The sequence below is a fragment of the Gopherus evgoodei genome, chromosome 1, assembly GCF_007399415.2.
Source record: "Gopherus evgoodei ecotype Sinaloan lineage chromosome 1, rGopEvg1_v1.p, whole genome shotgun sequence".
Classification (NCBI taxonomy): Eukaryota; Metazoa; Chordata; order Testudines; family Testudinidae; genus Gopherus; species Gopherus evgoodei.
Window position 1 is genome coordinate 229,259,362 of NC_044322.1, and position 20,253 is coordinate 229,279,614.

Below are 20,253 nucleotides of genomic sequence, written 5' to 3' on the forward strand. Positions count from 1 at the left end.
CTCCCAGAATCTATTAATGTTATGGTCTTTATACCATTCATATTTACTGGTCTTGTATATCCATGTGAGATCATTGTGACCCTACCAGGCCAATTAGGCCACATTGCTCCCCGTAATCCCCCAAATTACACTGCATAGGTTCTTCCTTGTTCGGGCATTGGGCTGCTAGCTATATGCCCCAATTCCCCACACTCATAACACCGCCCCCTTATTCCGGTTGTCACCCTCTGCCTGGGGCTATTTGGCTGGCCCCCCACTTCTCATCCCAACCCCCCAGGTCCCTTCCTGGCCTCGAGCCATTCCTCTGTGTCTTTCCTCCTGGTTACAGTTCTCCTATAATTCTTGACAGCCCGGGGCCTTGGGTTTGGGGTTGGCTTCCTGGATTGCCGTGTCTCCCCGCCTGGGGTCTGGAACAGTTCGCGGGCTGTCAGCTGTCTTTCCACGAGGGAGACCAACTCATCATAGGTAGAGGGATCATTCTGGCCAACCCAAGACCTGAGACCTGGTGGTAGCCCCCTCATATACTGGTCCAATACCAGTACCTCCATCATCTTCTCAGAGCTAAGGGCCTCAGGGCGCAGCCACTTCCGGGTCAGGTGGATCAGGTCAAACAATTGTGATCGGGGTGTCTTGTTCTCCATATACCGCCACTCATGGAACCTCTGGGCTCGCAATGCCGTCATTACTCCGAACCTGGCCAGGATCTCTGCCTTCAGCTGGGAATAATCTGCTGCAGCCTCTGCAGCCATATTGTAGTAGACCTTCTGGGCTTCCCCATACAGGAATGGGGCAAGGATACCAGACCATTGATCTTGGGGCCAGGCCTCCCGCAGGGCTGCTCTTTCAAAAGCCAGGAGGTATGCCTCCACATCATCCTCCCGTGTCATTTTCTGTAGGCAATGGCTAGCCCATACGGTCTGGGTCCCTTCACAGCTGCGATTCTCCTCCATAAGGGCCTTCATCTGGTTCACTAGGTCTTTCAGCAGGGCTCGATCCTGAGCAGCCTGACTCATCAACAGATGATTGGTCTCCTGCTGCATTCTAGTCACCTCCTGTTGGGTGGTTGCTTGGACTCGGGTAGCCTCCTGCTGGGCCGCGGTGCCTTGTATAAGGGCCTTGACCACGTCATCCATCTTAAGGATGGGAGGATTTTGCCTAACCCTGGTCTAAGCCACCAGCATGCAGATCCCACCCCTGACACTACGTGTGGCAAATTGCCAGTACTGTTATGCTGGGTTTCACGCTTTCTCTTCTTTGGGGAAGGTTCAGGGCACCATTGCTTGCCTCTGAATTGGTATTTTAATTACCCCACTAGTGTCCTTGAGGAGGGGAGTGGAGAGGGAGGGACCTGGGCCCGCCCTCTTCTCCAGGTCCCAACCCAGGGGCCCTGAGGTTAGTGGTGAACTACTTGAACTCGCGGTTCCTTCCCCCGGGCTACTTCCCCCTCCTGCCCTTCAGCTTGTGGAGGGGCTTCTTGCCCTCCTTCTACATAAGCCAGGTGCCCCTTACCTAGGTTTTTTTTGGATTTCTCAGTCCACCACAGCACTCCTCCAAACTTTCCTTTTGGTCTCTCTTCAAAACTGTTCTCTGCTCCAACTCCTTCAAACTGCTCTCTGCTCCAACCAAACCTTCCTGCTCCAACTCCCACACTGTCTGACTGAAGCAGGGGAGTTTTATCACATGACTGACTGCTGGTGCTCTAATTGGCTTCAGGTGCTCTAGTTAATCTATAGCAAACCTTCCTCCCCTTGCAGGGAATAAGGCTCCCTGCTAACACTCTCCTGCTGCCCTCTGGCCATGCTGTATCACACCACATATCGTGCATAATTGGTATACATGACCCCACACGTGCATAGCACCAAAAGGTGAAATTCTCTATGAATCTGAGACATTAACATCAGCCTGTGCACTGAACAGTTGCTGCCATGGGACACTTCAGCCTTTTAGAAAGAGTTACTGTAGGTCATGCAGGCATATCCAGTTAATCTTTTCTGGAAGATGAAAGTGAGCCATAAACTGAGTAAGATTTGGGAGATTTCAGCCATAGGCACTGATTCCACGCACACTCTTGCCTGAAGCAGTCATACTTGGAGCACAATATCTTATATATTCACAACCCCCTTTCCACCAATGCAGCTGCGTCACTATAGCGCTCAGTGAGGACACTATCTATGCCAACGGGAGACCTTCTCCTATCTGCATAGGCACTCCACTATCCTGAGAGGCAGTAGCCATGTCGATGAGAGAAGCCCTCCCAGCAACACAACATGGATATAATGCGTCACTCAGGGGGTGTAGATTTTCTACACCCCGGAATGATGTTATACCAACATAAGTCTGTAGTGTAGACCCAGTATCCCATGCAAACCCAGCATTCACATGGATTTGTACCTCCCCTTGGTGGAATTTGTGCCACCATCCCTTCTTTTCCCCTCCTCGCCCCCACAAATGTGTCACGTACAGCCACATTTTTTTCACCTGTAACAGTGAGACTTAAGTTCTTCCCACTTACACTGTTGTAAATCAGGAGTAACGCCACTGAAGTTAACGGAGATACTTTCATGTAAAGCAGGTATAAGTGGGAAGACGGGCAGCGCCACTATATTTGAAAAATTAGTCCCAGGATAATTTCATAAACATTCTTTTGATGTTCTTCATTTTATGTAGCTGCGTCAGAACACCTTCCCTGGGAAGACACATTGGAAGGAGCATGAAAGTTGTCCTGAAAACTTGAGCCGTGACATGTGGCAATTCCTCTCTGTGCAGGGAAAGGCACATTGCACTTTTTTTCCCAAGCAGAGCCTACCTTAGATGACACATCACAGCATCAAAGTCAGTGCATGGAGCAGGACTAAAAAGAAGACCATATGCTACCAGGGCTGGCTCCAGGCACGAGTGTAGCAAGCAGGTGCTTGTGGCGGCCAATTCAAAGGGGCGGCATGCCATCCGGTATCAGGGCGGGATGTCCGGGTCTTTGGTGGAAATTTGGCGGCAGGTCCCTCATTCCTTCTTTTCCTCTTTGAGCTGCCGCCGAAGAGCAAGAGAGGGAGGACCCACCGCCAAAGAAGCAGCTTGACTGAGCTGCCGCCAAAGTGCTGCCACTCATCTTTTTTTTGGTTTGGTTTTTGTTTTGCCACTTGGGGCAGCAGAAAAGCTGGAGCCAGCTCCGTGTGCTACAAGATCTTCCAGTTTTAGCTGCTAAATCTGGCAGGGCATTTCTATGAGGGGTCCTCAAGTAACATATGCCTTATACCACAAGTGTTGTCAGGTAAAGCATCCTTAACCCCTATATTTCACATCATTAAAGATGCACTCCTTTGTCTCATAGTCATATGACTATTTCCACTGATGTCAACGGAAAATCACATAAGTAAGGACTGCAGGACTGAATCCTGCCCTTACAATACACTTCTAGATTTCCAAACCCATGGCACTGTTTTCAAAATAACCACTTGAGGTGGAAAAAAAAAAGAGGAGGGGAACTCTAAGATGGGTAAATGTCAGACAAAGCTTGACATGAGCACGATAACCCTATGGTGTGACAACGTGAAGAGCCCCATAAAGTTTTCTATTGTTATTTGTTTTGGAAAACTTGTATGATTCATGCATTGGACTTTGCCACTTGTGAGCAATGTATGATCATCCCTATCTTCTTGTAATCAACACTCTGTAGCACTCCACACATCATAGAGTTTCTCCCTCTCCTTCCTCACAGGATACAAACCTCAGTTACTATTCTGGTCCTTGTTATGCTTGATAAAGAAATGGCTAGATTGCAAGACTGGAATGAGGCACATGACAGACAACAAAACATGTGAGTAGAAGCCTTCACATGGTCGTAAGCGTGGGTGAAACATGACCATATTTAGAAGAGATCTGCCACAACCAACTAACAGAGCAGTAATCAGCATGAGCAAAGAGATCCGTTGTTCAAGGTTACAGTTAGATTATAAACTTCAAGTGGGCAAGAACGACATCTTGTACAGCAACAAGCACAGTCATTATTCAATAGTAAGTAATAATAATACACTGGCTTTTTCCTATAATTCTCCTTTTTCACATAAAAATCAGAATCAAGCAGTTTGTAATTTTTTGTAATTTCTATCACTTTCTAGCAACCCTGGTAGAAAATACTATCTTTAAGATTGAAAAGGGTACTGCCATTCTAAATTCCTCTCTCTTATTGCTTCTAATTTTCTTTGACAAGTTTACCTTTGAGCTGAAACTTATACGCTTGGTCTCCATCCAAATAAATTTGGGAGGATGGTCAGAGGTGGATTCTGAGGAAAAAATGCTTCAGCTAGTTTTTAGTGAAATAAGTGAGGAAACAAAAATACCTCATCAATTTAAACAACAAGGAGTCCAGTGGCACCATAAAGACTAAGGGTATGTCTTCACTACCAGCCAGATCGGCGGACAGTGATCAACTTCAGCTATGTTATTCACGTAGCCGAAGTTGCATAACTTATTTCGACTCCTCTCTCCCCCTCCCAGTGTAGACCAAGCCTAAGATTTATTTGGGCATAAGCTTTTGTGAGTAAAAAAACCCACTTCTTACCCACAAATGCCTATGCCCAAATAAATCTGTTAGTCTTTAAGGTTCCATCAGACTCATTGTATTTGTGGATATAGACTAACACGGCTACCCCCGATACTTGTCAATTTCAGTGGTTCCTTTTTTTTTTTTATCACAGTTAAGCAAGGTACTTAGGCACATATTTAACTTTAAGCACTTAGTTAGTCCTATTGACTTCATGTGTTTAAAGCTGGGCACATGCTTCAGTACTTGCTGATTCGGGACCGTTATTAGCATATCTTGAAAAATGAATGAATGCTAAAACTTCAAATGTGGGCAACATTCCTGCAAGCCCTCTGCCCAGGGAAGTCCTATTGAAATCAGTGAGTTTTGCATGTGGCGGGCTTGTAGGATTGATATGTATGGCTAGGTCTAGCACACTTGCTAAGTTTCAATTTTTTTAAATTGTACGGTCAAATCATGGGATCAATGATTTCACTGGAAGTAGAATTTGGCCTATAATGTATGTCTGTGCACATGCAGTAGCTGTAGCAGATCTTTCCGTTCTGAAATTCGATCTGCACTGTGCATGCTGCCCCTTCCCCAGCAGATGGGATATCACATGAAAGTTTGCAGAATTCAAAAACTAAAGCAAGTAGTCTGCCAGCAGAGTCAGTTAAGCAAAATGTGTAAATATGCAGTTAAAAGTACAGGACTGGATCTCACAAGCATTTACTACAGTATACGTCATTCAGTACTGGGAGTTGTCCCATTGACTTAAAAATGATTGACTCCTTGTATTAAACACGTAGCATTGACTGTATTTGAGATCAAAATTCAGTCTACTCTTAACATACATAATTTAATGCAAAAAAAGTGAATTGATTATGAAAAATTCCATTTCCCAATTGCAGTTCCACTTTTATCCCAACTTGTGTGCTGCTTGCAAAGACTATTTAAATGCCTCAGTTCTGGGTGAAATTGTTTTACTTAGTATTTTTATTTTTTCTCCCCCGCTGCCTCTTCTCTCTCTCTCTGTCTTTAAGGATATTACAAACCCAACCACCACTTTAATTCAACATTAAAGCTGAAAATGTAAACACACTGAAGTCAGGAAATGATAACACTTAGAGTTCCCTGAATCTGGAGCAACATTAAATTTTTCACATTACACAAATGCACCAATCATGTTGATGATTGTTAATGCCCTTAAAAAAAAACATGGATAGTTCAGGCAAAGTAGCCAAATTAGCAAAGCTTTGGGAATCTTTACTCTGGAATTGCCTGGTTTTGTGTGTTTAGGTTCTTAAACTTAAAATTGCATTGAGGTAATGTTTTGCATTTCATTCTCTTTTAAGCTTTCCTGACACAAATATTGGGATCCCATTAGATTTTACAATCTAAGCATGGTTAGGCCTGGTCAGCCATTGTACGTGAAACCACGAAGGACCAACTACTTACTGGAGGAAGTGGTGTTAGTGTTTCAGTAAGCAAAACCGCCATAGGTAGCTCTTCAGTAGGGAGCATGAAGTCAATGCTGATCCAGCCCCACAGTATGGTAGCTCAAAATCAAGCCATAGATATTTTAGCAAACTTCTCTCTTAGATTTCAGTGAGGAATTCTGCATTAAAATCATGGCCACAATGTTGTGCTACTAGAAATAGCGTCTTTCAGGTAAGATGTATGTAGTATCTGACTCTGAGTCTTCTAGACTACCTTGGGTCATTAAAAATGTACAAATTCCAATTTATGTAGGTACTTTTGCCTGTCTAAATTCTTCCTGCCATTTTAATTGGATAGTTTCCTTCCTTATTTTCTATTGTAACATTATTGAAAGTCCACAGTAGCATTATTGCAGATAATGCTAATGGGCTGGAGGGGGCGGTGCTGAAAATCACAGTGTAGACACACCCTATGTGTACATATTCAGCCCTGGCGTGAGTGGACACAACTCCAAACACATTAGTGAGCTTACAACAGTTTAAAGCAAATCCTAGCATTTCTTTTAAACAATCTAACCCGATTCCACACCACCACTTTTCCTAGTTGTAAAAAAAACCAGTCTCATTTTCACGCTACAGAAAAATCTTTACTGGATGTCTTTTTGTTTACTTCAGAGTTTGAAAGTGATTTTGATGTCTGAAAGAAAAAAAGTCTCCGGAACTTAAGTTTTTACTTAAACAAGTTGATTAGTAAAAGGAAAAAAAATAAGTTAAGGCAATATGGAAATTTCTTTGTTTTCTCTTATTTATTTTTGAATCAAAACCACCTTTTAATAAAATGGCTCATTAAATGTATTGTAACATTTCCATTGCAGCTTGTTGTTTTTGTCAGTGTGTATCAATGCCACCATGGAAACAGCACAAACTTGCTGAAATGCATGTAGTATACATATAAACACAGATCTTTCCATACCTTTCCATTTCTATTCAGTATTTCAACCACAAAGTGGCGCTATTGCAAAAGCTAACAATTAGTGGGCAAACCCTAATTCCCTCCTTTTCTAATCGCCCAAGATATAGGTAAACCCAATGAAATATTGACTTTAGCTATCCTTTTATTTACTAAAGTGCATCTCATATGTATATAAATGTCATAATAAATATACTGTTTTACTGTGTAATACCAAAATTAAATAGCTAGAGATACATGTTTAAAAATAGTTTCTATGTGTGTAAGTGTTTGAAGGCTCACCCAGGCCTAAAATGAACATACCAATGCTTTAGTAATCAACACAATTTAAAACCACAAAATAAATATCACAATTACTTTCCATGGCATGTACATAGTAATATTTGTAAGTCTTCAAAGTAATCTCATTTATATTTTAAGGACTGAACTGAGTATCAGTTTAATGAAGTATTACCATGTCAGTACTTCTGAAATGACTGTTACCTTTAAAATAAATCAATCATTTTCATAGCTAACCATTCTACTCTTTGACTCTGTTAGCAACAGTTTTACATAATATTGAGATTTATAGAGAACCCACTTGTCATTCTAAGGATTATGGTGAAAATGTAGAATAAATTAACATAAACACATGTAAAAGTGGATAGAAAAATATGTCAGGAGCAGTTTTGAACCCTTTAAGGGAAAGTTTGGGAAACTGAAAGTAATGAACATCTCTTCGCTTCCTCTAGCTGTGAAAATAAATACCCCTGTCTACAATGCTTTTTACAGAGCACACATATTTGGCAAGATTAAGGTGTCACATCTCAAATTACAAGGCGTGTTTTTGGCATGCAAACACAAGTACAGAGCAAAACTCCTCAAGTTGTGCACAATGCATGGTTCTGGTTGGTCTACCTCCCATCAGAGGTAGCCAGCCCCTCTATGCAGAAATCATTTACTTGTAGCCTACTTGTTTCCCTTCTTTTTGCTGGACTGGCTGCAATAGCGAAGTTCCCGGCTCTGGGCTGTCTTCAGAAACGTAACCCTTTGACTGCTGCTGCTGGAGCATAGTACTGGCCTGCCACAGGAAAGATTTCATTGTTGGCTCTTCAGGAGATTAAAAAGGCACCCCGGTCTGACAGCACTGTGTGTGAGGGGGAAGAGAATTTACGTCTGACTCCACTTTTTGTCACAAAGGCTCTAAAAAAAGTCTGGATGGAAATTCTGCAGACAGGCAAAGTGTGAACAAGAAAACGCTATAGAGTTGCTCAGCCTTTAAGCTACGTGTGGATTGTGAGAGCAGCAAATTTTAGAAGAATATTCTTAGGAGGCATCGGTGGAAGATTGCACTTTTTCCCCCTGAGCCTGGGCATTCAGATGTGACAATCAGCTCAGGCAGTGATGATGATATAAGACAGGTACACTACGTATAGTACAGAGGTCCCCAATGGTGTTATTTTACTGATGATGATCGTAATATTTAAAAAACAATTTTTTTTCAATTTACAGCTGAAAATAGATCCCTAAAACGTGACAAGCCTCCAGCTAGATTTAAAGGTCGAAAGGGGGCTAGAAAGATGCTCTGAGGGCATGAGGGGTGAAATCACACTATACAAAACAAGGAGGAAATTAGTTTGCTTGAATAAGGAAATAATATAAAACACAATCTCGTAGAACTGAGATTCTTGAAGGAAATGTCTTCCCCAGAAGAGTGCGAGCGCCAAACAAAAGGTTTTGTGTGCCCCCTTGAGTTGGGTTATGACTTGCTCAAATTATACTTGAATCGAACAGAAAAGAAAAATGACATAAGCATTTAAATTTAGAGAGAGACTATTAGAGGCACGCAGCTAAAATTATCAACGATCGCTGTGAGCGATCACTCTAAATAAAAAAGTTTGGAAAGTAGTCACTGCTGACGGCTGATGAACTTTCCATGTTTTTGGCACCCTCTGTCCTTTTCTTAATGGACTAATCTACAAATCAAAACGTGAGGAATATCTGGTCAGGAATCCACCTCTGGCTCCTCTTCTTACAAACGAATATTGCTTCCAAATTTTTTTTGGGGGGGAGGGGGCACTTGGCTGACAAAAATGCTAACCGACTAACCAACCCAGCAGGTTTAAAATTTGGAGTTAAATAAAAAAAAGGAGTGGGAGGGAGAAAGGCTTATTAGAAAAGTATTTCCTTCTGCTTTACTTTTTCACCTGTTTCGTGTGCCCTTTAATGACTTCTGAACTTGAGTAAGAATAGCAACACATGTAAACAGTTTGACCAGGGTGTGTGAGCGCTGGAGAGAGGGTGGACCATTACAGTGCTAATGCATAGCCACTTGAGCTATAAAATACTTCTCTTCTGAGAATCGTATTTAGAAATAGATGTTTATGATTTAACAAAGGAATTCTGTAAAGTGTTCCCTGGTGCTGACACTGTTCTTAATAGGAGGAGATCCTGTTAGGAGGGGGATAAAATGATCAACAGGTCTTTTAAATTGTGCTTCTTTAAAACACACACGGGGGAAATACCTTAATGGGGGATTGTTCGTTTGCAAATTTTAAAAGGAGAGCTTCCTTCATTCACTGACTTTCCTAGCCAGGCGGCATTATTGGAAAGGGTAGGTAGCGAAGGCAGAGTGTGGCAATAAAGGGGTTAATCCGCAGAGCACAGAGCCATCTGGCTGAGCTGGTTTGTTATAATCGAGCAGATTATGTTCACGGGACTCAGAGTTTAAGGCTCCTCTCCCATAGAGCAACTCTGCACAGCCCAAGCAAACCAACTTTGGGACTTTGAATGAACATATTTACATCAACCTCTCTCTTCATGTCGACTTTTCTGGAAACATTCACACGGATGCCATGGTTACTTCTACCACGGTAAGGGAAATATGACATTTTCTAATAGGGTCGTGAAGGGGGGGGGCGGGGGTCTTTAAAATCTGAAACGAGGGGGGGGTCTTGTTGAAAGAGCTGTCCCAACCTCTAGAGTCTGTCTCAGTGCCTTCACCCCTAGACCTCTCTTTAGTCTGGAGACTCCTCGCTCGCTGTTCAGGTCCGCCGCAGGGAAGCAGCCGGAGGGTCACGAGTGCTAAAGGAATCCGATTTGCAGAGGGAAAAGCAAGGAAGACTCGTTGCTTTATTTTAAGAGGGGAACCAATCCCTTCAGATACAACAAAAGGATTGCAAAGCCTGAGCGGGGAATGCAAGGATCAGCTTCAGCCCACTTGCCCCGAGGGAAAGGTAGGGCCCATGACAAGCAAAGTCAGAATTCCCAGTTTACAGACCTCGCCTCGCTCAGGTAACTAACTTCGCTGGCCCTTTTTCTTGTGCCAAACACGGAGCACCTATGCATGACCTTTAAAACTACCCCCCACATTCCCTTCAAACCCAACCACTAAATTCTCTGGAAGGGCCTGGAGATCAAAGGATTATCTGCACATCTGTGTCTAGGTGAACTGATACATTCACTTGGAGTTGGCAAAGCAGGACACCGTACGATTTCCAGTCTTTGGAAAGTGCCTTCTAGGAATGTAGCAGACAGCCACACACGCACAGAGAGGGAAATAAAAGCAGCTTCTCAAGCAAACAGCTGAATCGAAGCTTAGAAAGTCAGTTACTGGCGAGGGTTGGGCTGTGGGTTTTTTTTTGTTTGTTGGTTTGTTTGGGTTTTTTTGTGGGGGGAGGGAGGAAGAGAGACAAATATTTGCCTTCTCTCTTGCTCTAGAAATATGCTGTATCTAGAGAAAGGAATAGTTGGCGTTGCATTAGGCTACTACGAGGGCATTGTCTGATTCCCATATTGCAAACCAGTGATGTAGAGACGAGAACCTTTTCAATAGACAGGGATGTGCGAGATATGCTCCGCTCTGTTCCTATAAGCTCTTCGAGAAAGTCCCCTTTGCTGCTAGGCTCGCGTGAAGCGCGCAAATAGCCTGTGAAGTTTACTCTAACGCCGTGCCTACCGACAAGTGCCCTGACAAAAGCCAGCCCTCCCCGGCTCAGCCGTACCTGCTCTGTGTATCGGAAAGTAAAGGATGACAGACTGCAACTCCTGCCAAAGGTGTCAGCAACAGCCGACGGCAAACAGCCCCGGTCCCCACGCTTGTGGCACAATGGACAAAAGCAGCCGACAGGCAAGCGAGTGAGGAGTGATTCCAGCTGCCTGTAGTAGGAAGGCTGGTCTCGGATACACACGTGTCAGTATCAGGAGCACTGGGTGTGCGAGGGAAAGGAGGCGAGGGGGGAAGATAGGTATGAATGTGGGGAGGAGTGTATGGGGAAGTGGGGCTAGGGGAGGGGTGCGTGGCGTGGTAGGCTGCTGAGATTAGGGATGTGGGGTTTTTTGCTGGGGGGATTAAGTGGGGCGTGTGTAAAGGGGAAAGACCGGAGGGTGTGGGGGTGAAAGGATTATGCCAGAGGAGAGGGAAGGTTATGTGTGTTTAGTGCACGTGACAGGTGAGGGGTGCAACGGGGAACACAGCTGGGTGGGTGGGGAATCACGGGTGTGTTTGGGAGACCTTAAGGGAAAGTAAACACGTGGAGAGAGAGGAGAAAGGGTGTGGACTGGGGACAGGTTTGGGCGGGGGATATGTGTGTGGGGGGCGTGGCAGGTGCTGTAGTGGAATCATGAGATGTATGGGTGGAGGGGAAAAGGGCACAAGGCTGTGTGTTTGGAGAGGACAGGCAGCTAAGGAATGCCTGTGTGGGATCTAAAATGAGGCCTGTAGGATTCTGTCAAGGGGGAGGAGTCTGGGTATGGAAGGTAGGGGCTGTGCGGAAGCAGAGAGAACTTCAGGGAGTGGAGGGATGGAGAGGAAAGAGTAGGCAGGGTGGGGATGGTGGGTGAGTGTGGAGGAAGATCAAGGGAACTGCAAAGGTGTATGGGGAGGGAAGAGCCCAGAGTCTGTAAAGCAGGTGGCCAGGGGTCATGGGTGAGGGAGGTCAGGAGGCTGGTGGTGCCAGAAGGAGTTAGTGTGTGATTGTGAGGCAGGGTTGGAGTAAAAGGTGGGAGTGGGGATTGGCAGGGGGGATGAGCTAATGGGGATTATGTGGGTGGGATGAAGTGTGAAGGGAGGGTAAAGATGTTGGGTTTGAGTGGATGTAGGTGGGAGGATGGAGGGAGATATAAGGGGGGTAGATGGAGGAAGGCATGGGGTTCACGTGAAGGGCAGGTGAGGGGCACAAACACAAGGCATAGTTTTAGAGGAGAGATGAGGTATGGAAGTGAGAAACATTGTAGGAGGAGGGAGAGCAAAGTGCAGAGGTATATAATCATGGGGGTGTGTGGGGTGCATAAGGGGCTTGGGCAGAGAAGGAAAAAGATGCATGTTTGTGGGGAAGTAAGAAGCATATGTGGAGGAGGGGAGTGGTATGGGGGAATGTAAGGCACATGGGGGCAAAGTGTGACAAAAGGAACGGCTATAAAGTTGTATGTGTCTGGAGGTTAGTGTGAATTCAGGGCTAGGTAAGGGGAGTGTGATTGTCCAAAGGGGGATTGAGGTATAAGGTGTGGGTGTAATGGGTGAAGGAGGGGGCCAGGTAAAGGGATGTGAGGGAGAGGGAATGGTACACTGGCAGAGAAACAGGCTATAATGTATTGGGATTATGGAGGAGGGGGCTGTAAGGTGCGAGGAGCAGAGGAAGTAGGAGGGCTGGCTGTGTGGAAGGGTAGTTGAGGGATAAGTCTGAGAGGAGTCAGGAGTGGGAGTAGTGTGTGGTATTATGGGAAGGCAAGGGGTGTTTGGCAGGGGCATAGATTACATTCAGGGGAAGAGGTAAGGCGATTTTGGAAATAGTTGTGAGTGATGAGGAGGCCAGTGTATTTGTGTGAGGGATTCAGGAATAGGGTTGTCTCTTTGGGAAGTACGGAGGGATGGTGACAGGTTATGGCATGAGTGGAGAGGAGCATTATGGATGTTTGAGTGGTAGAAAGGACTATTCAAGGAAGGATAAATAAAAGTTGTGGTGGGAAGGGAAGAGGGTCAGGATGTGGGAGGGTTCATGGATAGGTGGGGGGTGTGTGGGAGAAGGCACATAGGGAGAGCTTTTGAGATGGATGAGGTGTGTGTGTGTGGTGAGGAATAGGAATAAGTGTGGGGGCGGGAGGGTCTGGGCTAACTGCAGGGCAGTATGGATGTAGGTGTAGATGTTGTAAGGGTGTGGGAGGTTACATATGCCTGTGTGGCAGCGTGAGTAGTTTTTGGGTGTAGTCGGTTTGATGTAGGGGAGTGGGTATGGGAAGGGTAGATGAATTCTTGTTGCAGGTGGACACAGGTGATGTGGGGGGGGGGACTGGTAGATGTGGTTACTGTTTGTGGGTTGGGTTAGGGATTCATAGACTCTAGGACTGGAAGGGACCTCGAGAGGTCATCGAGTCCAGTCCCCTGCCCTCATGGCAGGACCATGGATGTGTGGGTACATGGGGATTGTATGGGAGGTGTTTAGATTATCGGCAGAGAGCTTTAGAGGGAAGTGTGTACTGGGGTAGGGAGATGGTAGTAAGTTTGGGAACATGCAGGAGTAGATGAGCTGTGTGTAAGAGCCTGTTATTGAGGAGCTTGTGTCTGCGCAAATGTTATAAAGGCAATGCTGTTTGTATGTGTATTGGGGAGGCTATTGAGAGAGATGTGTGTGATAGGGTTGCAACATGTCTGAATGTGGGGTCTGGTTGTGTTAGAATAAGGGGGTGTGAGGAGCAGGATAGGTGTTTGTATGGGGTTAGATGTTTTTGTAGAGTGAGTAGGGGGAGATAGACTGTATGTAGGGCAGAGAAATGTTGGGGAGAGAGGTGAATTGCAAAGGTGAAGAGCAACATCTCAGTGTACCCGATTGAAGAGCATCTGGCTGAAGTTGAAGCCTGAGGCAATGCTGAAGGCAAGAGGGAAACACTGAGGAAGTCTTTTTCTCCATAACAATCCTATCCATTTGAGGCATGTGTTCTCAGATTAAGTTGATCTGCAGCCTTGGGGTCCTCTTAGGCACTGTGCTACACTTGGATACTCAAATAACCACAGTGAAAAATGCTTCCCATTTCCATCTGCAGCATTCCATCAGAAGATGGAGTCTGGTATGATCAGGCAAAGAGGTGGCTACTGTGATAGGCTCAAACATAACACCACAGCTTGAATATTGCAGTTATGTGAGCCAGGACCTTAGCTAGCATTGAAGCCAATGTAGTTTTGCTGACTTACACCAGCTGAAAATCTGGCCCACAATAACCAGGAATCCCCATGTCCTGCAAAAGCCCTAGCAACTTAACGGGTCCGCAAGCCCACTTGGTCAGCTAGAAAGCATGCCAGGAAAACATCATCCTGATTAAATACTGTCTGCACTGATTCTCCACTGAACTCGGAGTCCAACTCAGGATCTTTTTCCTAATTTTCCAAATCCATGCATGGAACTGGTTCTAGCTACCTAATAGACCATTTCCCCCTGTGTGTGATCACAAACTCCTATGATCGTTACATCCCACTGGAACAATGAAGCACTTGACCAACAGAGGGAGACTCATGACCACAGGAGACAGACACTCAATAGGAACTGTGCCAAGACTATGGAACTCATTGCCAGATGAAATAAGAATGACTACAAGTGTGCTGAGCCCACAACTTAGTCCAAACAATCCCACAATAATACCCTTACTTATACCAAAGCTCCTGCTCTATATTCCATAATTAAAAAAAAAAAAACAGCAGCAAACAAATCCATAAGCCTGCCAGAAGAGAAGGGAAACACATTGGTTCCAGGGGTGCAATTGGTACTGGAGTTTCAGGACCACACAGGAAGGTGTGGGAATTTAGGGGTGAGAGCATGGGGATATCTATCAACTTTTTGGCAAACTGCATACACAATTATGACAAAGCTATTAATCTATATTTGCAAAGGGTGGACTATATCTTCTCTAGGGACATCTGTGTCCATGTAGAGTAGGGGTAATGTACCTCCCTTTCTGTGAAGGTTAGAGAAGAGGTAAGGGGAGTAATAGTGTGTGGATAATAAGGACTGTGGTGTGTAGGAGGTGTCTATCCACCTATGGTTGTGGGTCTGTCAGTGCAGGATGTGGAATTTGGGGGGAGGGGCGAAGGAGAGGGGAAGTGTGTGAAGAGTGGATAATAGGATGTATATATGGGGTAGCTGGGGTGTTGAGAATTAGTTGTGTGTGGGAAGGAATGTATAAACCTAGAGAGAGAGAGCCTTGTGTATACTGCCTCTAGTGTGCACTGTACTTCCCAGTGAGAGGCTCCAGGAAAGATTGTGCCTAGGGAGAGAGTATAAAATGGCACCATCCATTCAAATACTATAGCCTACTTCCATTGATGCAGCTACCTGTTGTGTGGGCCACTGCAGTAGGGGGTGGTACTGGGATTCTGCCACCTCTCTATCCCTTTGTGTTCTTCTGGGGCACATGATGCCCCAAGGGGAGTTGTCCTTGTACTGTTTCCCAGGCACACTCACCTGTGTTTCCCAATCTGCTCTATAGTGAAGGATTGGGAGTTGTGTACGGTGGAGGTGTTGGTGTGGGTGTATATACTTGCAAATAGTAAGGTGATGTCATCTGGAGCACAGATAGAATTGATTATATCTCATGGTTATGGAAAGAGATGGCAGTTCATCTCATGTGTTTCCAGAACAAGGCAATCTTCAAAGCACCATAAACTGTTTCTGTGCATCCGCTAAGTGTTTAAGGTGATGGTTAGACCAAAACAAGACAGCAATAAATGTCCCAGCCATCAGATCGTCATTCACACCCTTTGAACAATAAGTTCCTCTACTGTGAGTTTGTCTAGACTGCAGATTTTGCACTTGTTACTCATGTTTGGACAATCCACAAATTTGTTTCTAGGCAGAGCCTTAGGGTAAACCACACATGTTTGTGGAGTGTCTAGATTAGCATTTCCAAAGCTGGTAGTTGCCAATTAACTTGAGCTAATCCGTTAATCAGGTTAGAAGAGAAGCAAAAAATCTAGCATAGACTTACCCTGAAGGGCTTGTCTATGCTTGAAAGTAAATTTGGATTAACATAGGCAGGGCCAGCTCTAGCCATTTCACTGCCCCAAGCAGGGCGGCACGCCGCAGGGGGCGCTCTGCCACTCGCCTCTCCCGCAGACGTGGCTGCAGAAGGTCCGCTGGTCCCGTGTCTCCGGTGGACCTCCCGCAGACGTGCCTATGGCTGCTCCACCAGAGCGGCAGGACCGGTTGACCCTCCGCAGGGACCCCTGCAGCTGCTCCACCGGAGCCACCTGCTGCCCTTCCGTTAACTGGCAGAGCACCCTGGCGCTTGGCGCACTGGGGCCAGCCCTGAACATAGGGTGCGCATTTAAACGCGCTATTATGGAATAACTCCATGTATAGACAAACACTAAGATAGCGACAATCACTCATGAGGTGACTGACCAAATTCACAAGACTAGCAGTTCCTTTGATCTGTTGAGAGGCAGGATTTGGAATGCATGAGGATTCAGCTCCAAACCAAGATCAGATTTTTATCTTCCTGCTTTTGCAGCTATGATATATGGGCCTCATAACAATGGCTCATAAATCTATTGGCTATATTAAATCAATGCTTCCAAAGTACTATCCTTAAGATAAATTTTCAGGACCACCAGGCACTGAAGTCTTTGATAACGTTGGTATCAAAGCTACAGTAACAAAGGTAAAATGAGACATACAAGCCATGCCATCAACTGGCCTCATGGAAATAAATAATAAAGTAATGCTTTATAGCCAGCTGAGCCAAGAAAGATGCATCTAAAGGAGAAGGGCAGAAGAAATGCTTCAGACACATTTTGGAAGAATCTAAATGCATGCAGAGTTGTTTTGTTTCATCCTGTAAAATACATTGCATACAAGAGAGCTAAATGGAGGATATTGGAGCATCAAGATGCAGGCAGCAGTGCCCAGTGACACCTTTGAAACAACAGAAACCTCACCCTATGTGGTGGCACTGAACCTGCCAAGAGTATGGTTGTGAAGGGGGTGGATGTGTGCTTATGTAGAGAAGTACATATGATCTCATGGTGTATGAAAGACATCTATATGTTTGTGCAGGGTATATTTATTAGGAGCTTGTACATGTGATTATAGAAGAGACCTATTAAGTTTATCTGCTGGATCTCCTGTCGACAATATAGCATTGTATTCTCAAGCACTCTCGTACAGTCACATTTTAAATGACTGACTCCAAATGGAGGCGATGGAAACAATTCCACAACTTGAATCTCAAGGTATGGAATTTCCTGATTAACCTTACATTTGCTTGTCGTCCTAGTTAAACCTTTGTTAACCCTAAACACCACCTCTCCCTCATTGGTGTTTACAATTTTCAAATACTTGTGGCCAGTTATCTCCCTTAACTGTCCACACTTAGTCCTTGTTTGGCTACACTATATAGTACATATTGAATTTTTCCTTATAAAACATTCCTTCCAATTTTTAATCATTCTTGTTGCTCTTCTATGAAGTCCCTCCAATTTATCCCTGTCTTTCTGGCACTGAGGTGGCCAAAAATGAAGGCAGTATTCTAGTTGTGCCAGAGATGGTGGATTTCTTTCAACTCTTTGTTCCATGACATGTTTCTTCTGCATGTCACTGTTAATCACACTTGATTTTTTTTAAAACTCTCATATCACACTGGAAATTCACATCTAATTTATTGTCTCATGTCATGTCTTGGTCTCTTTCAGCATTACTGCTTTCCAGCTTTCTCCCTCACGCTTAATCTTTGTGCTTCACATTAGTTTTCCCCAGATGTATTCACTTTGATATTTCCCCTCTGAATCTTTTTTTTACTTTCTACTCATTTTTTCTAACCTTTCTAGGTCCCATTTTATTATTTCCCTGTCTCTCATGGTGTTTGTAACGCATCTCAGTTTAGTATGGTCTATACATTGAACTACATGCTGTTCGTTCCACTTCTTCCAGATCATTTAAAAATACTGTTAAAAAACAACAGGTGTAACCCTGATCCATGTGGTACTCCACCAGACACCTCCCCTACCTTGATAATCTCTGCTTATCATTGCTCTTGGTTTACTACCCTTCATCCAGTTTTCAATCCAGGTATGTTTTGGAGAATAGATAGGAGGCCTGTGTCTGAACGGAAAGTGTCTGGGGCAAGTGACTGTGTATGATTGGGGGAAAATGTGAAAGTAATAAAATATAACCTCCTCTTCTCTGAGTTTCCTGGCACCCTCTTTGCCTCTCTAGCTCACATGAGCGCTGCCACTAAAAATGTCTTCATTTGTTGCTCTGACCAAATCGTTGTTCTGCTTTGAATTTCTGCACTGCATCAAGGTCAAGCTTCTTATTACTTTCAAAGCTCTGAATAACCCTGCCAATCATGCAAGCCTCATCTTTCTATTTGTCAGCTTCTTCTGTGCTTTTTTTCCATGCTGTCACCTATGCATCACATTTTCCTTCCTGAGCGCATTTGAGAAACCACTACACTATATGCATTCAAGTCTTTCCTGAACCCCCAACACTTACAGGGAAACTAGCTAACTTACTCCTTATAGTTGAAGGAATAATTTTATATACCCTATTTCAAAAGGGAAAATATCCTGTGTAAACTTAACAGTTCATTATAAAGATGCTGGCAAGCAACACTTCAACCACTGTACTAGAGATTAGATAAGAGAACAACCATAACCTTGGTGATCACTCTACTTAGAGGACTATCTGAAAGAATAGGAATGAAGGATACTCCTGGAAAATAACAACTTTCATCTTTAAGTTTCAGAAGACTGAAATGGAATAATGAATTACAAGAACTAGATTTCAGGTCACTCAAAAGAGTTACTTGTTGTTCAGGATTTTCTTTTGATTAATTGTATTTATTGGTCAATACTTAAAGCTCTCCCATAGGTATAGGTAAGAAAACTCATTCTCAAGGGATTAAGCAAAAATATTTCATTTGAGCATATGAAAAGTAAAACTTCTTAATGTAGCTAGATATGTGAGGGCTTCAGAGTAGCTAGGATTTATGTCCATAGAGATCATCCAGTGACTTCATCATAAACTTATATAAAATAAAAAGCAGCATTATATAAAAGCTCTTTGGCACCAATCTGAGAATGCCACTAAGAAGTCATCTATCAAATTTGGGAACCTGGTATTCTTAGGCTCCAACAAATATGGAATGGGATTTTCAAAAGCACTTGGCATTGGCCTAACTCTGCTCCCACTGAAGTCAGTGGAAGTTTTACTATTGTCATCAGTGGGAACAGTTAGGCTAATGCTGACTGCTTTTGAAAATTGCACCCACATTGTCAGTATATCTGTTATATTCCCTCAAATGAATATAATTACTTTTTATAAATGGATTTATAAAATATTATAGAGTTCCTGTTTTTTCTTCAGTCATGCCTGGTGGGGTCTTTAGCTCTCAAACATATCCCAGGATTCTCTGTCATCTGCAGCAGCATTTCAAAGAAGTCCGGCCTTTGCCTAATCAAAGGACTTCAAGCCATTGTGGTGCTCAGAGGAAGGAGTGTAGAGGAAGTGGAAAGGTGATGTGGTATGTGTGTATTGTGCATTTGGGAAATGTTTTCTGTCTGCCTCTGATAATGCAGGGCATCAAGTAGGGTTGCCAGGTGTCTGGTTTTTGACCTGAAAATCTGGTCAAAGAGGATCTATACTGTGTCTGGTTAGATGTACTGAGTGCACACTAAAAATCCAGTTACTAGGGAGGGGAGGCAGGTGCCAGATCACCAACCCATGCCAGCCCCTGCTCAGCTGGGGCCACCTCCTACCTACATCTCATGAGCAGGCAGGCTCTGCAGCTCCCATCCCAGCCTCAGAACACAAGGATCCCAGGGGGAGGGAAGTAGTGGAAAGGATCAAGTGACAAGGAAGGGGAAATTGGACATCCATCACTCCACTGAAACTATTCCACAGACTTTCTTGTCCACTTAACTAATTTAGAGCTATATACGGCTACCTAACACTTGGTGCATTAGTACCTTCCTTGTCAAAATCAGTAACAATAGCAAAGCCCTTAGTAGACTTAATGGAGACTCTGCACATCTCTCATGTGGGGGCAAAAAAAAACCCTCTGCTTGGGTAGGGTTTTGGGGACTGATTTGTGTAGATATTATTTTTTACTCTTTTTAAGGGGCTGGGAGGATGGTAGAGGGTTTTGGGGTAGAAAGGGGTGTCAGTATTAGGAGTATCACCTTTATAGCAGAGAGGTCTTTTTCAAGAGGAAGGCTTTGCTGTGTCTCCTAAAGATGATCAAGACTCTGGATTTGCCCAATTTTCTCTTGGAATGTGTTCCATAGTCAGATCTAGTAGATCTTGCCAAGGGTATGGCTACACCACAGCAGCCCATCTACAGTGCTGCAGTTGTGCCAC

At 44.3% G+C, this 20,253-nt stretch overlaps 1 protein-coding gene across 1 annotated transcript in view; it reads left to right on the top strand.

The window, feature by feature from the left end:
- Positions 1-7,851: 7,851 nt before the first annotated feature.
- NTF3 (neurotrophin 3) overlaps positions 7,852-20,253 on the top strand; it is a 63,193-nt gene continuing 50,791 nt past the window's right edge. The window contains exon 1 of the mRNA XM_030538772.1: positions 7,852-9,780. Within this exon, the coding sequence (XP_030394632.1) occupies positions 9,763-9,780 (18 nt within the window). The 5' untranslated portion in view covers positions 7,852-9,762. The remainder of the gene's footprint in view (positions 9,781-20,253) is intronic.